We start from the raw sequence: 17,008 nt of genomic DNA, 5'->3' as shown, positions 1-17,008 counted from the left end.
CACATGTCCTACAGCAAAAACTAAAAAAAAAGTTGTTTTCTGTGTCCCCCCACACCCTCGGCACCGATGCCCTGTCCATCTGTCTGAGTCTGTAATGCACATCTGAGTATCACTGCCACTTCTACTCAACTCTCTTTAGAAGACCAATTTATTTCTATTTCTAGATCAAAAGAGAAAAAAGAAACTATTTTAGATTTTAAAAGTATTCCCAGCTATATAATATTCTATAGTTTAAGATATAATCCATACTTTGTGCTTAAAAAACATTAAAACACTGATACGAACAATCTAATGAAAGGTTTAGAAAAAAAATTGTCTTTCTGTGGTATGTTATCAACTAATATTTAAATTCTTAAATCTGAAATTAAGCCCTATGTAAATATTAAATTGCTTCAGTACAACTGTTCATCATGTCAACAGATTTTATAGTTTCAAAATAGTGAAGCTCTCATCTAACACACACCACAAAAATGAATGTTTTTCTTTAAAATGAAAAGTTTATTTGCTCAGTACACTGAAGAGGATGCAAGCACTGTCATGACAAATATACAGAAATATGCAGATCAACATTAAAAACAGTCATTTAGTTTAAATGAAGGGAAATCTCTTTAAATGTTATGACAACGTACTCCCATGAAGAGTCTTTTCTTTAGTTAATTATACATTTCAATAAAATGAAGGGTAATGGACTAAGTGGAAGTTAGCTTGTGAATTTTTCTTAGAAACTCCACCTCTACCGCAAAATACTGCCGGTCGTAGCCAGAGCAATACGAGACATGTACGGAAGGTCATGAAGGTGAGGAAAGGGTGAACTATGTACTGACAGACAACATGACTTTCTAATTACTTTAGGGAAAGTAACTTCTTAGAAGAATTAAGTGTATTTAGTATAGTTACTGGACACAAGCACAATATTTAAAAAATCACTTTTACTTCAATTTATCTTCACTAGAACAGAAAATAAAGTCATACATGCTGGGTCTGTGTGCACGCACGCCAAAAGCCCAAGGTGAGGGTGGAGAGAGGACTGTGCTGACCATCCCCTTGGGTGGATCTTTCACTTCTCCTGTCAAGCATGTCTGCTAAAGCCAAGCAAACATGCCTGAAAAATCATTCATTTTCAGGGAGGGGGCAGCAAATGGCATGAAGGTTAAGGCGCTGGATCCCACATGGCCAAAAGCATGGTTCACGCCCCAGAGTCGGCAGCTTCTAAATCACGTCAGGCACACACATGCATGTCTAAAATCCTGAGAGAAGGACTGTGGCATGGCCAGTACCCTGGGGGGTGATTTCTTATCCCCCACCGCCCCATCTATATGGCGAGTGCACATGTCCTACAGCAAAAACTAAAAAAAAAGTTGTTTTCTGTGTCCCCCCACACCCTCGGCACCGATGCCCTGTCCATCTGTCTGAGTCTGTAATGCACATCTGAGTATCACTGCCACTTCTACTCAACTCTCTTTAGAAGACCAATTTATTTCTATTTCTAGATCAAAAGAGAAAAAAGAAACTATTTTAGATTTTAAAAGTATTCCCAGCTATATAATATTCTATAGTTTAAGATATAATCCATACTTTGTGCTTAAAAAACATTAAAACACTGATACGAACAATCTAATGAAAGGTTTAGAAAAAAAATTGTCTTTCTGTGGTATGTTATCAACTAATATTTAAATTCTTAAATCTGAAATTAAGCCCTATGTAAATATTAAATTGCTTCAGTACAACTGTTCATCATGTCAACAGATTTTATAGTTTCAAAATAGTGAAGCTCTCATCTAACACACACCACAAAAATGAATGTTTTTCTTTAAAATGAAAAGTTTATTTGCTCAGTACACTGAAGAGGATGCAAGCACTGTCATGACAAATATACAGAAATATGCAGATCAACATTAAAAACAGTCATTTAGTTTAAATGAAGGGAAATCTCTTTAAATGTTATGACAACGTACTCCCATGAAGAGTCTTTTCTTTAGTTAATTATACATTTCAATAAAATGAAGGGTAATGGACTAAGTGGAAGTTAGCTTGTGAATTTTTCTTAGAAACTCCACCTCTACCGATCCATGCCAGTTAAACACTGGCTAAGGTTCCCAAGTAAGCGCGAAAGGAGATGAGGCAGTTTGTGACCGCTTCTGCCCGAACAGTCCGGAGAGAAGGGTTCCTATGAACACAGCCGACTGTCGGCCTGCCGGCCTCGGGCAGGGGGCTGGACTGCAGGCTCGCACCGAGCCAGCCGACCCTCAGCAGGATGGCACATTTGGTCTACGATGTGGTTTAGCGCCCAGACAGACCCCAATGCTTGGATTATGCTGCCTTTTTTGTTTGTTTTTAAACACACGTATTTTTAAAAAGCCAGGTGACTTCCACACAGAAAGGCAGGTCTCCCAGGAGGCGTTTATAGGAAGTAGTCTGGGTCTCCTAGGTGGCATTTACAGGAAGTAGTCTGGGGTGCGCCGGGTCACGTGAGGCTCGCCACGGCGAGGCGCGGGGTCAAACTGAAGGCTGTAGGTGGCAAAGGCAGCAAACGGTCAAGCAACAAATTAGGAAAGGACACGGTAACGCAGCAGAGACGGCAGTCCCGGGGGCCCACTACCGGCTTCACCCACGGTGGCCCAGACCTGGCCACCTGTCTAGTTTGGTGGCATAAAAGGTTCTAATGCCTTGCCAGCTGAGCGGCCATGGAGACCGGTTCTCTTTATTAGGCTGAGGACATCCCCTTCTGTGGCTAGTCTGTTGCATTTAAGGAGCTGGGCTGGGTCTGTTAAGTGTCTTTTTGCCTCAGCTGAGATGACTGTTTTGTTGTGGTTCTTTATTATGGTCTGTTCCAGGATCTCCATGTGTGGGTCAGCTCTGCAGTCCTGAGAACCTCACTGGCTGTGGTGGACCACCCTTTTTAGGTATTGCTGGGTTTGGTTTGCTACTATCTTGCTCAAGATGCCTGTACCTGTGTTTTATAGAAGTACCAGTCTGAACTCTTCGTGGCCCAGTTTTAGTGTCAGGGTAAAGGAGTCTCAGAAGGAGTCAGGGACTGAGCCCTCCTCTGCTGCTTTCTGAAAGCGCTTGTGCAGGACTATTGTGAATTTGCTCTTAGAAAGCACCAGTAAAGCCAGCTGGGGCTGGGTTCATCCCCATGGAAAGTCTAGAAATGAATTAAAACCCACAGGCGACATGCCTATTCCAATTTCGCTTCTTGAGTCCATCTCGGTCAGTCCTCTCTACGAGCATCTGTGCATTAACGGGCGTCACCTCACCTGCTGCTCCGTTTACTTTATCCTTACACTCTCCCACTTCATCAAGGGTGGCTGTGACTTTAAACATGTCCTTTATTCACGGAAGTGCACGTGGGGAGAGGAGAGGCGGCTGGTTGCCCGCCCCGCTTGCCCATCGGGCCCCGGCCCTGTGTAGGGTCAGAGATTGGCCCTGTGGTCACTATGTGGCCCGTCCTCGCTCGGGCAGGTGTCACGCCCACCAGGCTAGTTCTGCAGCGGTTCTGACACTGAGTCTTCACTCTTTCTCCTTGCAGTCTGGTCTTGTTAAAGCCCTTTCAATTTTATCAATTTGTTTCAAAGAACCAACTGTGTGTTTCACTGCTCTGTTGCTTTCTACTTTACTTCATTTATTCCTACTATAAACTATTTGCTGCCATGTTCATCCTGGCTCGGCCTGCTCCTCCTCCTTCTAGGTTCTCAGGGTACTGACTCGAGACCTTCCTTCAGCTGCCATTTCCCAGCAAGCAAAGCCTCACCATGTCCCATAGTTCTGGGACACTGTTTCTGTTTTCATTCATCTGAGTATTTTGTGGTTTTCCTCAGGATTTCTTATGTCTCTGACCCACTAGGTTATTAGGAATCTATTGGTTTGCAGCTATTTACAAGTTTCCCAGTTACCAATCTCAGGCTTAAGCTTGGAGAATACACCTTACACAAGTCCAGTCTTGTGAAACTTACACCCTGGCACAGGGTCTGGCTATGTTCCCTGTATGTTCTGCTGGTGTGAGGGTGCGGCTTTGTAGATGTTCAGTCTCAAGCCAGAGTGGCTTCAGTGTGACTTCCTGGATCCTGACAGCGACAGTTTCAGCTGTCTACGTTTTCTTGTGTGTAGGCCACGCTTTCCTATTCCTTCCTGTGTCTTAGAATTTGTTGTTGAAAAATGGACGTAATAGCTACTATTCTGAATTCTGGACCCCAGTCTTGCTGGGGACTGAGCCCGGGACCCCACAGGCGGCTGGCTGTCCTGCCCGAGGCCGGCAGACACAGCAGCTCCGGGATGCGTGCCTCCCCGCAGTGTGCACTCGTGGACCTCAGACTGTTCAAAGCTGTTTTAATCTCAGCCCGAGGGTGCTGGCTGGGCCTGAACCTTGATCAGCCACAAGTGGCACTTGGGCATCCCGGGCCTTCCTGCTGCTGTCTAGGTTGAGGGCGTACAGAGGTGCACACAACTGGCTCGCTATTCAGCCAGCGCCGAGCAGCCCTTCCTTCCCAGGTCAACCCCACAAGCATGGCCTTGGGGTGCCGTTTTTCAGGCTGTCAGAGAGCAGCGTGGTGTGACTTTTCAGCGTGGCTTCCTCATGGGCCAGGGTAATTCGTCCAGTTGGTGTTTCCCGAGAGGGGACAGTTAAGTCTCTAGTGCCAAGGAGGGTCATGCCTCCTTAATCCATCACTAAGCTCCCTAGGGCTGCTGTGATAAATACCAGCTGGGGTGCTTCAACGAGAGTCGGCGCTCGCAGCGTTCTGGAGGGTGGGGTCTGAGACCAGGTCCTGCCAGGGCTCTCCTCCCTCTATAGGCTCTAGGGAAGGCCTCTGCTCGCCACTCCTGGGGGCTCTGGCAGCCGTGGGCCTGCAGAGGCATTGCTCGGCCTGTCTTTGCATGGTGTTCTCCCACGTGCTCTTTCTCCTCTGATGAGGATGCCGGTCGGACTGGAGTTAGGGCTTCCCAGCCCAGCAAGGCCTCATCTTAAATCTACATCTTACGACTACATCTGGGGACCAGCGGTTGGCATAATGGTTATGTCGCTGGACTCCCATGTAGCCAACCGCGGTTCTTGTTTTCTCACTTTCTGTCTCTTTGTCTCTCTTTCTGGCAAGTGCATACACCCTATGACAAAAAAAACAAAAACCAAAAACCAAAAAAAAAAACAAAAAAAAACCTCTCCAAAAAGAAAGAAAAAGAGACCAGCAGTTAGTGTAAGGGCTATGTCACTGGACTCCCATGTAGTTGACTGCGGTTCGAGTCCCGGACCCAGTGGCTTAAACTCAACGCCAGGTGCGTGTGCGCCCAAGATCCTGAGAGGAGAATGGAGGAGAAGGGATTGTGGCGTGGCCATCCCCCCGGGGGGTGATTTCTCGCTTTCTGTCTGTCTCTCTCTGTCTGTCTGGTGAGCACACGCACCCTATAGCAAAAACCTCTCCAAAAAACAAAACAAAACAAAAAGACTATTTCCAAATGACATCACCTTCTGAGGTCTGCTCAGGAACACCCCCTTCCTGATTGGCCCCAAGGAGTCTGGCTGGCCCTGTGTGCTGTGCCCCCAGCAGCCTTCTCAGCTGGCTGTTCCCTACTGTCCCTGCTACATATGGCTCTGGTCGTCTGCTTCTTGCTACTAGTGCATGGGAGCACCTCCTCCATGACAGCCACCGTCATGACAAAACATGCAGGCTCGGGACACGGTATCTTCACGCCACGTGCCCTGAAGGCAGAGCTGAGGGCTGTCCTGGCTGCCTCCCGCAGTAGATCACCGGTGCCAATGCCAGGCACAGGGCAGCCGGCTGCTCGGTGACACCAACACCATGAGCAGGTGGCAGTGTGAGCACACTGGGTGCCATGTGCTGGCACGGAGCTTCCCCGGGAGTGTACGCCCACCCACAGGGCACAGCTTCTGAGACCTAGGCTGGGAGTACTGGGCCCTCCAGGGAAACCATAGTCCTGGGACCAGGAGCCCCCAGACCACAGCAGAGGAATGCGTGTAGCAGCCCGGGCCAGGACAGAGGCAGGGGACGTCACAGGTGGTTACTACTGATAGGCGGTGCCTTTCTTAGACAGAGGTTTCTCCATTCGCTGTGTTTCTGCAGGGCAATTGCTAAATACCTCAATTGTTTTTAAAGCAATTTCCTCTACTGAGATTGTTTCTGCTAGGGTGTAGGTTTGCCATGCTCCCAGGTCCACCCCTGCAGAGCAGAAACCCGCTACCTCTATCTCCTGCTCTTAGTATCTACATGTAAAATGTCCCTTTTGCGAGTAGCTATGAACAACTGAGTGCAAAGTCAGTACTCACAAGGAGTATTTCAGGGTGTCGTCCAGCTCCATGATGGCGGCCTGGTTCCCGCAGCGGTAGCAGTAATTGGGTGCGCTAAAAATGGTCACCACGTTGCGATCATGACACCAGTTGTATCCCTGAAGAATTTTTAAAACTTCAGTATTTATCATAAATTATGATTTTTTTGAAGTTTATTATTTTATGTCTGAGAGACATATACTAGAGACAACCACCCTCAAGGGGATCTTAGTGCTGCAATTCACCCCCAGCCCCAGCCGGCCAGGGTCACGGCTGTGTGAGCACCTGAGGTGCACAGGGATGCCCCAGGACACGAACCTCCTCCTGCACGACAACTGTCACCACTGTACCCCATCTAGTTCCTAAAAGTTATCCCCCAACATAGCTAAATTGAGGGAAACCAAACTCAACGGAAGGTCTCCATGTTTAATACCTTTAAATGCTAGAGGGCACACATAAACGGCCGGAGACAGAGGGAGAAGCACCTCAGCAGGGTGTGGCCAGACGCAGCGGGGTGTGGCCAAACCCCGTCTCCTCCTTTTCTCCACCCTGGATTTGGGGAATGCACATACACATGTGTCTGGCATGTTTTTCAAGACACCAGGGCTGGAATTCACACCATGTTCAGCCACGTGCAGTCCGGCTCCCTTAGCCACTGGTCCACGGGGCTGGCCCAGGGCCTCTGCCTCGAGCAGTTCCTGGACCTGCAGATGCTGCACTGCTCTTGGGCCTGGCTCTGACGGGAGCTCAGGGACAGCAGTATCTCGCTTCATCTGCACCCAGGTCCCAACCAGGGTCTGCACCGACTTCTCTTGCACTCGTAACAGATCCCACTTTGCCTATAAACTGTGTCGGTTTCTGCTTCCTATGTTTTGGAGCTACTGGTAAACACAAACTTAGATTATCTCTTGGACTGAGCCAGGTAATTAACTCTTTTCCTTTCTAATGACACCTTAGAGAGACAACGAGGGCAAGTAAAATTCTAGTCCATTTGTATTTATGATTATCCATACAATTAAATTTTATAATAGAAACTATGTGGGCTTTTTCCTTCTCCTTTTTTTTAAGTCTGTTATAGGACACATGCAGTCGCAGGGGTAAGGGAACAGGAGAAAGGTAAGAGAACACCCACGGTGGGGCTGACCATGCTGCAAGCCCTTCTCCTCTCGGGATTTTAGGCACACAGGTACATGTGCCCAACATATTTTTCAAGTTGGCAAGTCTGGGACTCAAACCACACAGTTGGCCATGTGGGATCCAGCCACCTTAACCACCAGGCCACTTGCTGGCCCAAACTTATGCTCTCTTTTCATCATACACGTACAGTTTTCCTTGGCTTTACTCGGCTGGTGCAGTTCTCCCTACCCCAGCCCAAGGCAGTTGTCGTTCTCACGTACGCCTGCCAAGATGCAGGTCCTGAAGTCATTATCGTAATGCAGCAAAAATCAAACAAACCCCAACTGAGGGAGGTTTCTACTAAATAAAGTGCTTGAACGCTTCCAAAATGCCAACATCATGCAAAAAGCAAAAAAATCTAAGGAATTATTCCCACAGCTAATGAGACTTAATAGAATGTAGTCTTGGATTAGGCTATACACACATGCACAAAGCAAAATTTTGCCAATGAGATAATTAGCAAAATCCAAGTAAAGCGTTTGTTAGGTAACAGTACTGTGTCGACGCAGTGCCCGTGCAAGATACTTTTTTTGGAGAGAGGTTTTTGCCCTACGGCACGTGTGCTTGCCAGACACACACACACACACAGAAAGGGAAAGGGAGAAATCGCCCCTGGGGGGGGGGGTGGCCATGGCACAATCCCTTCTCCTCCCAGGATCTTGGGCATGCATGCACACACGCCCAGTGTGGGTTTCAAGCCACCAGGTGCAGGACTTGAACCGTGATCGGCCATGTGGGAGTCCGGTGATGTAACTGCTATACCATCTGCTAATTCCAATAATTTTTCTTTTCTTTTTTGGGGTAGAGGTTTTTGCCTTAGGGCACGTGCACTCACCAGGAAGAGATAAAGAGACAGAAAGCAAGAGATCACTCACCTCCATCACAAGCTGGTGAGCACGAGAAACCAGCGTGAGCCCATTGGCGTGGTTGAACGTTTCGGAAATGTCCTGTCCAAATGTGTAGCCGGCGCCACGTGGGGAGATGCCCCAGCCACCACGGTCATCGGGGTCTGACCAAAGCAGATCGCACATGGGGCCCTGGTCGAGGGAATCAGCACACGTGCCCATTGTTAGCTGTCGCAGTTAACCAAGCAGCCCCCCAATGCCACTGCGGTTCTGTCTCTTCTCTTCTTCTGTAAGCAGTTACCTCATGTGGAACTTCCTGTAAACGGTCCAGGGCTCTGATATGGTCCAGTGTGTCTATGGATGGAGACAGGCCACCATGGAGGCAGAATATCTGTGCAGGGCGACAGGAAGAAAACAATCGGCATTCCTAGCTGCTGGAAGTTAACGAAGGCAAATGAAGGCTGCAGACACTAGCCTTGACAGTGCTTCTGCTCAGAGTTCAGTTCAGTATTACCTACCACAGGGAATTCACCACACACCAGAGCAGAGGGCTGTGAGCCTGACGCGTGCCCGCAGCTCTCCTCGCCTGTGCTGGGCTCTGATGCCTGACACAGTTGTCTGTCCAGCTCTGCGCTGCATGTTCCTAGGATTCTTATGCTCTCTCTCCTCTGGCAACAAAGGGCCACCCTGCTGCCACTGCGTTTTCTGTTGGTTACTGTTAATGCATAAATTTGTTTGCCACGGCAAATGTCCTACTGATCCCTGTTATTGGTTTACAATTTCAGTTTTCTTGGACTCTGAGTTATATAGTCGTATTATTGCAGGAATATCTGTACTCCCCAAAGCTGGCACCTCTTCATTCTTGTTACTACCCAGTGCACAGGCCAGGGCTTCCAAGACAAAGCCGATCAATGAAGTGCCCTTGTTCTTGGGTTTATAAACTGTATTCTCAGGTTGGTCTCCTGGGACTGCATATCACAGCAAGTAAGTATGAGTTTAAGAGAACACTTTCCTGGGGCTGGCAGGTGGCCTGGTGGTTACAGACGCTGGACTCCCACATGGCCGACTGCGGTTTGAGTCTCAGACCTGGCAGCTTTCTCTCTCTCTCCTTTACCCTCCCTCCCCCAGGTTAAATGGAAATGAAATAAATAAAGTTAGATCATTCTTTTTTTTTTAAAGAATTGTTTTACTTAACTTTATTTATTTATCCATTTTTAATTTCAATTTGACCAGAGAGGGGGAGAGAGAGAGATAGAGAGAAAGTAAGAAAGCGAGAGAGAGAGAGAGAAGGAAAGAAAGAAAGCCACTAGGTTCAGGACGCGAACTGCAGTCAACCATGTGGAATCCAGCGCCTTTAACCACCACGCCATCTGCAGGCCCCAGATAATTCTTTTTTTATTTTTTTTTTAAAAAGAGAGAGAGCATTTTACTCCTGAGTTTGATGAGACTTCTTATATTTCACTGATAAGTACAGTCTTAACTGTAAAATTTCTTGTCACATTACTGTTTAACAAGTTTTTTTAAAAATCAATTATTTATTTAATTCCACTTGTTATTATTATTTTTAATTCAAATGGCAGTGAGGGAAGAAGTGAAAAAACAAGCTGCCAGGTCCAGGGCTCAAACCACAGTTGGCCATGTGGGAATCCAGTACCTTTAACTACCACACCACCTGCTGGCCACAGCGTCTAACAAGTTTTAAAGTCATGCACAGGTGTGGAATTTTTTCCAAATGATTCTATGATTCTAGTCTGACTTTATTTTCCCATGCTTGGAATGTCTCGTGTGGTGCTGGGGTCACACCAGATGTATACTGAGTCCTGAGGCACTTGTCTTTCCCCAAGATCTGCACATGGACTCTGTATGTCCCCTTTAAAGGGTTATCAGAATTAGCCTATAAAACTGCTTACACCTGATTACTTTGGTCACCACCCCCCCCTTTTTTTTTTTTGGGTTTTTTGTTTTAGGGGGTGTGGCGTTGGAAAGACAGAGACAGAGAGACAGAAAGCGAGAAATCACTCCGCACGGGGGGGATGGCCACGCCGTAATCCCTTCTCCTCTCAGGATCTTGGGCACGCACGTATATGCGCCCAGCATGAGTTTAAGCCACCAGGTCCAGGACTCGAACTGCGGTCTACTACATGGGAGTCCAGCAATGTAGCCATTATGCCATCTGCTGGTCCCATCCCATTTTTTTCTCTTTATTGCCAAAGAGCACATGTGCTCACCAGAGAGAAAAGACACACCACCACACACCAGGTGAGGCCACATGCAAGCCTTTCCCTCCCGTTCTCCACCCATCAGGATTGGGACAGCACCCACGCAGGCAGCTTTCAGGCCACTGAGGCTGGGTCTTCAGCCACGGCCGGCTGTGCTGGGTCCTGCTGTCTATACACAGTGCTGAACCATGGCTAGGGCCGACCACTTTTCCGACTTTGTTTCAAAGTTTAGTATCCTATCTCTATGGGACATTTAAGAGCAGAATCTAACAATCACAGGTCAGAGTTATTTCCATCTTATTTATCATCGCCACTATCATTATTTTTAATTTGCCACAGGGCAGGTGTGCTCACTGGGGGCAGGGAGAGAGCCAACCAGAGGAGGAGAGTGAGAAAGCCAGCCGCCAGGGGCATAACACGAACTTTATTTGGGCTATGTTGGGGAGTCTAGTTCCTTAACCACATGCCACTTGCTGGCCATGTGGTGTTTCTCAAGCCACTGGGTCTAGGACTACGCTACTGGTCATATGGGATCCAGCTCCATCAACCACTGGGCCATGGGGCTGGCCTAGACCTTACTTCATTCCCAGGATTTTATGTACCATCCCTCCTTCCTACTGATCAGTTTCGCCCATTATACGTTTAGTATCTTTTTTTTTTTTTTATTAATTTTTTAAAGAGGGATTTCAGCTATAGGGCATATGCGCTTGCTGGAGAGACAGACAGAAAGTGAGAAATCACCCCACAGTGGGGAATGGCCATGTGGCAACCCCTTCCCCTTTAGTCTCCTCTCAGGATCTTGGGCATGCACACATGCCCGGTGAGTTTCAAGCCACCAAGCCCAGGACTCCAATTGTGGTCAGTCATGTGGGAGTCCAGTGATATAACCATTATGCCATCTGCTGGTCCCCACTTTTATTATCTTTTCAAAGAGAGAGAGAAAAAAAGAAAAAAGGAGAAAAAGGGAGGAAGTATGAAAAGATAACCTGGTTTCTGTTTCTTGGGTACCAATTCATAAAACACCACGACCCATCATCTCTTAGGTGACCTTGTTGTGTTGTTCAAATACTAACCACACCTATTTATTTATTTATTTTAAATTATTTATTTAATTTTATTTATTCATTCATTTATTTACTATGACGAGAGAGAAGCAGAGAGAGAGAGAATGTGAGAAAGCAAGCCATCAGGTCCGAGACTCGAACCATGGTTGGCTATGTGGGAGTGTCCAGCGCCTTAACCACCACACCACTTGCTGGCCCCCATACCTATTGATTTTTATCCATTTTCTTTTTTTTTTTCTTGGAAGGGAGGGAGATTTTTCCTACAGGGTGCTTGCATTCGCTGGAGAGACACAGAGAAAGAAAACAAGAAATCACCCTCCAGGGAGGATGGCCACATAGCAATCCCTTCTCCTCCAGTGTCCTCTCGGGATTCTGGTCACCCACACACATGTGCCCAGCGTGGGTTTCAAGCCAACAGGTCCGGGACGCGAACCAAGGTAGACCACATGGGAGTCCAATGACATAAGCACTGTGCCAGCTGCTGGCCCCAACCACCTGCTTTCTAAGGTGTACAGTTTTCTGGTAACATTTTATAGACAACACCTCTCATCGATGGCATGTGTGTGCATTGGCTGTTTTGTTCTTTAAAATTTTAACAATGGGAGAGCCAAAAGGTGGCATGTTAGGGCTGGACTCCCACATGGGCTTTCTTTCTCTGGTGAGCACACGTGCCTTATAGCAAATCAAAAAATTATGATAAATAAAAATAAATGAAAATTTAAAAAAAATTGTAACAAGAGCCTCACATAGCATCGACCCAAGAAGATCTTCCTCAAGGCACATCATAGCCACGGCCGGCTGGGCTGGGTCCTGCTGTCTATACACAGTGCTGAACCATGGCTAGGGCCGACCACTTTTCCGACTTTGTTTCAAAGTTTAGTATCCTATCTCTATGGGACATTTAAGAGCAGAATCTAACAATCACAGGTCAGAGTTATTTCCATCTTATTTATCATCGCCACTATCATTATTTTTAATTTGCCACAGGGCAGGTGTGCTCACTGGGGGCAGGGAGAGAGCCAACCAGAGGAGGAGAGTGAGAAAGCCAGCCGCCAGGGGCATAACACGAACTTTATTTGGGCTATGTTGGGGAGTCTAGTTCCTTAACCACATGCCACTTGCTGGCCATGTGGTGTTTCTCAAGCCACTGGGTCTAGGACTACGCTACTGGTCATATGGGATCCAGCTCCATCAACCACTGGGCCATGGGGCTGGCCTAGACCTTACTTCATTCCCAGGATTTTATGTACCATCCCTCCTTCCTACTGATCAGTTTCGCCCATTATACGTTTAGTATCTTTTTTTTTTTTTTATTAATTTTTTAAAGAGGGATTTCAGCTATAGGGCATATGCGCTTGCTGGAGAGACAGACAGAAAGTGAGAAATCACCCCACAGTGGGGAATGGCCATGTGGCAACCCCTTCCCCTTTAGTCTCCTCTCAGGATCTTGGGCATGCACACATGCCCGGTGAGTTTCAAGCCACCAAGCCCAGGACTCCAATTGTGGTCAGTCATGTGGGAGTCCAGTGATATAACCATTATGCCATCTGCTGGTCCCCACTTTTATTATCTTTTCAAAGAGAGAGAGAAAAAAAGAAAAAAGGAGAAAAAGGGAGGAAGTATGAAAAGATAACCTGGTTTCTGTTTCTTGGGTACCAATTCATAAAACACCACGACCCATCATCTCTTAGGTGACCTTGTTGTGTTGTTCAAATACTAACCACACCTATTTATTTATTTATTTTAAATTATTTATTTAATTTTATTTATTCATTCATTTATTTACTATGACGAGAGAGAAGCAGAGAGAGAGAGAATGTGAGAAAGCAAGCCATCAGGTCCGAGACTCGAACCATGGTTGGCTATGTGGGAGTGTCCAGCGCCTTAACCACCACACCACTTGCTGGCCCCCATACCTATTGATTTTTATCCATTTTCTTTTTTTTTTTCTTGGAAGGGAGGGAGATTTTTCCTACAGGGTGCTTGCATTCGCTGGAGAGACACAGAGAAAGAAAACAAGAAATCACCCTCCAGGGAGGATGGCCACATAGCAATCCCTTCTCCTCCAGTGTCCTCTCGGGATTCTGGTCACCCACACACATGTGCCCAGCGTGGGTTTCAAGCCAACAGGTCCGGGACGCGAACCAAGGTAGACCACATGGGAGTCCAATGACATAAGCACTGTGCCAGCTGCTGGCCCCAACCACCTGCTTTCTAAGGTGTACAGTTTTCTGGTAACATTTTATAGACAACACCTCTCATCGATGGCATGTGTGTGCATTGGCTGTTTTGTTCTTTAAAATTTTAACAATGGGAGAGCCAAAAGGTGGCATGTTAGGGCTGGACTCCCACATGGGCTTTCTTTCTCTGGTGAGCACACGTGCCTTATAGCAAATCAAAAAATTATGATAAATAAAAATAAATGAAAATTTAAAAAAAATTGTAACAAGAGCCTCACATAGCATCGACCCAAGAAGATCTTCCTCAAGGCACATCATAGCCAGATTGACGAAAACCACAGAGACAAGATACTAAAACTGGCAAGAGAGAAACATCAAGTTTCTTTCAAAGGATATCCCATCAGGCTAACGTCAGACCTCTCATCAGAAATAATGCAAGCAAGGAAAGAATGGGAAAATATACTCAAAGGGTTATGTGAAAAACAACTCCAACCAAAAATACTATACCCACCAGCAAGATTATGTTTCATATGGGAGAAAAAGACAAAGACATTCTCAGATAAACAAAACCTGGAAGAATTTACCAGCACCAGACCAGTCCTCCAAAAAGCGCTGCAGGAGTGCTGTACCAGGAAGACTGGCGTCAGACACAGGAACAGAGTACGGAGACCACCAAGAGAATGGCCAGCCTGGGGGCCGGCAGGTGGCATGGTGGTTAAGGGTGCTGGACTCCCACATGGCTGACTGCGGTTCAAGTCCCGGACCTGGCGGCTTGCTTTCTCACTTTCCTTCTCTCTCTCTCTCTTTCTGTCCTTCTCTAGTCAAATTAAAATAAATAAATGAATAAATAAAGTTAAATAAAATAATTCTTAAAAAAAAAAAAAAAAGAATGGCCAGCCTGCGGGCAGGGACAAGTCCGGGGTTGAATGTTAACTTCCAGAATTTCAAATGGAAAGATCAGACCACAGTAACACTGCAAATTCAACAGAAGAGAGATTAATTACATGAGTCTGCTCTAGTGAGATAGAATTTCTTTTACTAAAACTGATTTTCTTTGATGCTTTGATTTCCGTATCGAAGGATTTTTGTCTTCTCTTAAACTGCTGATAGGTTCATCTACCTACTATTTGAACTGAATCCTAACCTTTTTCCTGGCTTTAAGTTTTAAGCAAATTTCTCTTAACATGTTTTGATTTCAATTTAGTAAAACTAAAACATCCTTTGAAATAAAAAAAATGCATTTAAAAACACCTGTCTACACCTACTTAATGACTACAGTGAGCTACATTGCCCCAGCAAGGTGCTACTTCACAGTAGTTCACTTTGCTCACTGAGGTGTACACCTGAAGTCAGACATGTGCTCTTAAATAAATATATGTCAGCTGTGCTTGATACTGAAGTCTTTAAATTAATTAAGATCTTCAGTGAACCAATAAAATGTGAAAAATTAAAAAATGGCATGGAAAACAACTGTATATACCAGGAAGTGTGAAAGAAGGGGGGGAGCTGGCAGAGGGTGAGAGACAGGGAATCAAGGGAGGTTATTTGTGGATGATAACGTGTATGGTAATACCCTTTAAAATTATAACAATATACAGTGTATACTGGATGGAAAGTCTCATGCTGTATTGATGTACAGCGAGTGACTGTAAATTAATTAATTAAAAAGAAATAGTAACAACAGGAAAGACCAAAGGCCTTTTGAAGATAAAGAGGTTTGTTTTTGGGGAGAGGTGCCATGAAATATACAAAAGTTCTACTAACATGCCCATTCTAGACCGGAGGGCTGGCGCAGCTGCAGAGACCAAGAGAGCCGGACTGCCACGGTGACTGCAGTGCAAGTGCAGCCAAAGGCGTCAATGCCCTCCAGGGAGGGCATGTACTTTCTCACAATTAAAAATAAAAATTAACGGGGCCAGCAGATGGCGTAATGGTTATGTTGCTGGACTTCCACCAAGTCAACCGTAGTTCGAGTCCTATATCCAGTGGCTTAAAACTCATGCCAGGTGCGTGTGTGTGCATGCCTAAGACCCCAAGAGGAGAACGAAGGAGAAGGGATTGCAGCCTGGCCATCCCCGTAGGGGGTGATTTCTCGCTTTCTGTTTCTCTGTCTCTCTCTCTCTCTGGCGAGCGCATGTGCCCTATAGCAAAACCTCTCAAAAAAAAAAATAAATAAATAAAAACCTTACAACTTTCATTAAAAGGCATTAAAAAAAATTTGCTCAAGGGCATATGCATTCACCGGAATGGTAGAAGGTAGTTAGAAAGTACCCCTCATGGGGGATGGCCACATTGTGATCCCTTCTCCTTTTGAGATTTTGGGCTGCTGGGTTCGGGACTTGAACAATGCAGTCAGACATGAGGATATGGCCACTTTAACCACCACACTACCCATCGGCCCTAACGTCTTTTAAATTCAAGTTGTTTTATTCTGTTTTAACAAGCCTAGGCAAAGTGCTATCCAAATTGATCACTGCAAAGTCCAAAATCATGGCTGGGAATATATGTACCATCAAGATCGCACAAAAATCATGACCAAAATACACCCCCCACCGCAGTCCTCAAGTATGACATCCCTGGCAGTTCAGGGTAACTTAGGAGCCGTAGCATATCTTCTACATCTACATTTAAATCAGGTCATGCTTAAAGAAACCACCTCTAGAAACTGGGATGAACAGCAACTTGAATGTTTTCTTTCTTTTTTTAAAAAGATTAATTTTATTTATTACTGTTATTATTTGCTATAGGGCACATGTGCTCACTAGAGAAAGGCAGGAGAAAGGGAGGGAGAGAAAGAGACGGAGAGGGTGAGAGAGAGGAGAGCGTGGGAGCAAGTGAGAAAGTAAGCTGCCAGGTCTGGGACTTGAACCACTGTCGGTCATACGGGAGTCCAGCGTCCCAGCTACCACGCGCCCTGCTAGTCCCTCATGTTCTCTTGTACTTCTGAATGCTGTACAGTGCCACGCAGCTCCTGTTACAGCAGAACGAGCACTCGCTCCCGCTCCCAGGAGGGTGTAAACACAGGGTGGCGCTGTGCTCGCTAGAGCAGAGCAGGGCTGTGGGGGGCCAGCAGCTGCCCTGGCTCAGGACGGCAGGGCTGGAGCACTCGTGGTATTCATCTATGATTTCACAAAGCTGTCACACGTTCTTTAGCCAAAATGTTTACACAACCTGTGAGCGGGAAACCTGCTGGTCCAATATGCATCATAAAACGTACCTGCTTCTCTTTCTGGAATCCTAAGTGTAA

At 46.2% G+C, this 17,008-nt stretch overlaps 1 protein-coding gene across 2 annotated transcripts in view; it reads right to left on the bottom strand.

Annotated features, from left to right (window-relative positions):
• Positions 1–477: 477 nt before the first annotated feature.
• PPP2CB (protein phosphatase 2 catalytic subunit beta) overlaps positions 478–17,008 on the bottom strand; it is a gene marked incomplete at its 5' end in the record, with an annotated part of 18,564 nt that continues 2,033 nt past the window's right edge. The window contains 5 exon segments of one of the 2 annotated variants that reach the window (XR_001369652.2): positions 478–731; positions 2,058–2,508; positions 6,278–6,396; positions 8,329–8,490; positions 8,600–8,689. Coding sequence is in view for 1 of the 2 variants with exons in the window: in XM_014583715.1 (XP_014439201.1) it covers positions 2,436–2,508; positions 6,278–6,396; positions 8,329–8,490; positions 8,600–8,689 (444 nt within the window). 2 annotated transcript variants of the gene reach the window in all.

This window comes from Tupaia chinensis, unplaced genomic scaffold (assembly GCF_000334495.1).
Source record: "Tupaia chinensis unplaced genomic scaffold, TupChi_1.0 Scaffold144602_1, whole genome shotgun sequence".
In the NCBI taxonomy this organism is placed as follows: domain Eukaryota; kingdom Metazoa; phylum Chordata; class Mammalia; order Scandentia; family Tupaiidae; genus Tupaia; species Tupaia belangeri.
This window is presented reverse-complemented; position numbering and strand designations above follow the sequence as displayed.